This window comes from Rhinopithecus bieti, unplaced genomic scaffold (assembly GCF_001698545.2).
Source record: "Rhinopithecus bieti isolate Rb0 unplaced genomic scaffold, ASM169854v2 scaffold_35036, whole genome shotgun sequence".
NCBI classification, from domain to species: domain Eukaryota; kingdom Metazoa; phylum Chordata; class Mammalia; order Primates; family Cercopithecidae; genus Rhinopithecus; species Rhinopithecus bieti.
In genome coordinates, this window is record NW_016814741.1 from 1 (window position 1) to 4587 (window position 4587).

Consider the following 4587-nt stretch of genomic DNA (forward strand, 5'->3'; position numbering starts at 1 on the left):
TTATTGGTCTATTCAGGGACTTGACTTCTTCCTAGTTTAGTCTTGGGAGAATGTGTGTGTCCAGGAATTAATCCATTTCTTCTAGATTTTCTAGTTTATTTGCGTAGAGGTGTTTATACTATTATCTGATGGTAGTTTGTATTTCTGTGGGATCAGTGGTGATATCCCCTTTATTATTTTTTATTGCAGCTATTTGATTCTCTCTCTTTTCTTCTTTATTAGTCTGGCTAGTGGTGTATCTATTTTATTAAAGTTTTCAATAAACCAGCTCCTGGATTCATTGATTTTTTTTTTTTTGAAGGGTTTTTTGTGTCTCTATCTCCTTCAGTTCTGCTCTGATCTTAGTTATTTCTTGTCTTCTGCTAGCTTTTGAATGTGTTTGCTCTTGCTTCTCAAGTTTTTTTCATTGTGATATTAGGGTGTCAATTTCAGATCTTTCCTGCTTTCTGATGTGGGCATTTAGTGCTATCAATTTCCCGCTTAACACTGTATTAGCTGTGTCCCAGAGATTCTGGTACATTGTCTCTTTGATCTTATTAGTTTCAAAGAACTTCTTTATTTCTGACTTAATTTTGTTATGTACATTCAGGAGCAGGTTGCTCAGTTTCCATGTAGTTGTGTAGTTTTGAGTGAGTTTCTTAATCCTGAGTTCTAATTTGATTGCACCATGATCTGAAAGACTGTTTGTTATGATTTCTGTTCTTTTGCATTTGCTAAGGAGTGTTTTACTTCCAATCACGTGGTTGGTTTTAGAATAAGTGCTATGTGGTGCTGAGAAGAATGTATATTCTGTTGATTTGGGTTTGAGAGTTCTATTAGGTCCACTTGGTCCAGAGCTGAGTTTAAGTTGTGAATATCCTTGTTAATTTTCTGTCTCGTTGATCTGTCTAATATTGACAGTGGGATGTTAAAGTTTCCCACTATTACTGTGTGGGAGTGTAAGTGTCTTTGTAGGTGTCTAAGAGTTTGTTGTACGAATCTGAGTGCTCCTGTATTGGGTGCATATCTATTTACAATACTTAGCTCTTCTTGTTGCATTGATACCTTTACCATTATGTAATGCCCTTGTCTTTTTTGATCTTTGTTGGTTTAAAGTCTGTTTTTTCAGAGGCTAGGATTGCAACCTCTGCTTTTTTTGGCTTTCTACTCACTTGGTAAATACTCCTCCATCCCTCTATTTTGAGCCTATGTGTGTCTTTGCACGTGTGATGGGTCTCCTGAATACAGCATACTGATGAGTCTTGACTCTTTATCCAATTTGCCAGTCTATGTCTTTTAATTGGAGCATTTAGTTCATTTACATTGAAGGTTAATATTATTATGTGTGAATTTGATCCTGTCATTATGATGCTAACTGGTTATTTTCCACATTAGTTGATGCAGTTTCTTCATAGTGTCATTGATCTTTATATTTTGGTGTGTTTTTGCAGTGACTGGTACTGGTTTTTGCTTTCCATATTTAGTGCTTCCTTCAGGAGCTCTTGTAAGGCAGGCCTGGTGGTGACAAAAATCCCTCAGTATTTGACAAATATTTTGACAAAAGACAAAAATCCTTTCTTGTCTAGAAAGGATTTTATTTCTCCTTCATTTATGAAACTTAGTTTGGCTGATATAAAATTCTGAGTTGAAAATTCTTTTCCTTAAGAATGTTGAATATTGGCCCCCACTCTCTTCTGGCTTATAGAGCTTCTGCAGAGAGATCCTCTGTTAGTCTGATGGGCTTCCCTTTGTAGGTAATCTGACCTTTCTCTCTGGCTGTGCTTAGCATTTTTTCCTTCATTTCAACCTTGGAGAATCTGACAATTATGTGTCTTGGAGTTGCTCTTCTCCAGGAATATCTTAGTAGTGTTCTTTGTATATTCTGAATTTGAAAGTTGGCCTGTCTTGCTAGGTTGGGGAAGTTCTCCTGGATAATATCCTGAAGTGTGTTTTCCAACTTGGTTCCATTCTCCCCGTCACTTTCAGGTACACCAATCAATCATAGGTTTGGTCTTTTCACATAGTCCCATATTTCTTGGAGGCTTTGTTCATTTTGTTTTTCATTCTTTTTTCTCTAATCATGTCTTCACACCTTATTTCAGTAAGTTGATCTTCAATCTCTGATATCCTTTCTTCTTCTTGATTGATTTGGCTTTTGATACTTGTATATGCATCCGAAATTCTCGTACTGTGTTTTCACCTCCATCAGGTCATTTATGTTCTTCTCTAAATGGGTTACTCTAGTTAGCCATTTCTGTAATCTTTTATCAATGTTCTTAACTTCCTTGCATTTGGTTAGAACGTGCTCCTTTAGCTCAGAGGAGTTTGTTATTACCCACCTTCTGAAGTCTACTTCTGTCAATTCATCAAACTCATTCTTTGTCCAGTTTTGTGCCCTTGCTGCAGAGGAGTTGTGATCATTTGGAGGAGAAAATGCATTCCGGTTTTTGGAATTTTCAGCATTTTTGCACTGGGTTTTCCTCATCTTCGTGGATTTATCTGCCTTTGATCTTTGAGGCTAATGACCTTTGGATGGGGTTTTTGTGTGGGGGTCCTTTTTGTTGATGTTGATGTTATTGCTTTCTGTTTTTAGTTTTTCTTCTAACAGTCAGGCCCCTCTTCTGCAGGTCTGCTGCAGCTTGCTGGAGGTCCACTCCAGACCCTATTTGCCTGGGTATCGCCAGCAGAGGCTGCAGAACAGCAAAGATTGCTGCCTGCCCCTTCCTCTGGAATCTTCGTCCTAGAGGGGCACAAGCCTGATGCCAGCCAGAGCTCTCCTGTATGAGGTGTCTGTCGACCCCTGCTGGGAGGTCTCTCCATCCAGGAGGCATGGGGGTCAGGAACCCACTTGAGGAGGCAGTCTGTCTCTTAGCAGAGCGCGAGTGCTGTGCTGGAAGAATCCTCCTTGTCAGAATCCACTGCTCTCTTCAGAGCTGGCAGGCAGGAATGTTTAAATCTGCTGAAACTGCACCCACAGCCACCCATTCTCCCAGGTGCTCTGTCCCAGGGAAGTGGGAGTTTTATCTGTAAGCCTCTGACTGGGGCTGTTGCCTTTCTTTCAGAGATACCTTGCCCAGTGAGGAGGAATCTAGAGAGGCAGTCTGGCCACAGTTGCTTTGCAGCACTGTGGTGAGTTCCACCCAGTCCGAACTTCCTGGCCTCCTTAGCACTGTCAGGGGGAAAACTGCCTACTGAAGCCTCAGTAATGGTGGACACCCCTCCCACCACCAAGCTCCATCTTCCCAGGTCTACTTCAGACTGCTGTGCTGGCATCGAGAATTTCAAGCCAGTGAATCTTAGCTTGCTGGGCTCCATGGGAGTCGGATCTGCTGAGTGAGACCACGTGGCTCCCTGGCTTCAGCCCCCTTTCCAGGAGAGTGAACGGTTCTGTCTCACTGTGCTTCCAGGTGCCGCTCGGGGGAAAAACAACAACAACAACAACAAAACTGCTACATTTAGCTCTGTGTCTGTGCAAATAGCCACCTAGTTTTGTGCTTGAAACCCAGGGCCCTGGTGTTGTAGGGACATGAGAGAATCTCCTGGTCTGTGGATTGCCAAAACCATGGGAAAAGCGTAGTATCTGGGCTAGATAATACAGTCCCTCACGGCTTCCCTTGGCTGGGGGAGGGAGTCCCCTGGCTCCTTGCACTTCCCGGGTGAGGCGACGCCCCACCCTGCTTCTGCTCACACTCCTTGGGCTACACCCATTGTAGTCCCAATGAGATGAACTGGGTACCCCTAAGCAGTCCCAGTGAGATGAACTGGGTACCTCAGTTGGAAATGCAGAAACCACCCGCCTTCTGCATTGGTCTCGCTGGGAGCTGCAGACCAGAGCTGTTCCTATTTGGCCATCTTGCCAGATCTCAAGCATATAGTAGGTTTTTAACAAGGGTTTGTTTTTGTCACATCTCTTTTCAATTACACACATTTACACACACATTGATGCTCAAGTACACTTATAGATGCAAGACATACACACACAGATTCAAAAACCTGGGTAATGTGATAAGCAAGCCAAGATTCAGGGATAACCCAGGTAATGGTATGGATTAGTCAGCGATGCCTCCCAGATTTAGCTTCTGGACTGGCTGGATCCATGAGGTGAAAACATAACAGTGGTACAATTAATAGGTTTAAAAAATAATTGATGAAGAAATGTTATTTTGATCTACACTATCAAACCACTATCAATGTAAAAAAAAAAAAACTTGGTTACCTAACACCTTCTCCGATGATACAATCTCTTTGCAGGAAATAAACCTGTTGAATCAATGCAGACAAAATTGAACTACCTTAGAAGAAATCTACTCGTTTTAGTTGGTATTATCATCATGGTTTTTGTCTTTATCTGTTTTTGTTATCTCCATTATAACTGTTTGAGCGATGATGCATCCAAAGCAGGAATGTAAGTTTTACTCCTTTAAATTAAGAGTGCAAGGCATGTGTGTGTGTGTGTACATATAGTGGAGGTTTCATTGCTCAGGTTACTTAATATTAACTTTAGACTTCTGAAGAGCTACCAACCTTTTGTAGGTGAATATTTTCACTTAAATTATATCAACTCTTTTTTTTTTTTTTTTTTTTTTTTTTTTTTTTTTTTTTTTTTTT

At 41.1% G+C, this 4587-nt stretch overlaps 1 protein-coding gene across 1 annotated transcript in view; it reads left to right on the top strand.

Moving 5' to 3' along the window:
- Nucleotides 1-4227: 4227 nt before the first annotated feature.
- Nucleotides 4228-4587, top strand: part of CUNHXorf66 (chromosome unknown CXorf66 homolog) — a 3264-nt gene continuing 2904 nt past the window's right edge. The window contains exon 1 of the mRNA XM_017851864.1: nt 4228-4384. Within this exon, the coding sequence (XP_017707353.1) occupies nt 4251-4384 (134 nt within the window). The 5' untranslated portion in view covers nt 4228-4250. The remainder of the gene's footprint in view (nt 4385-4587) is intronic.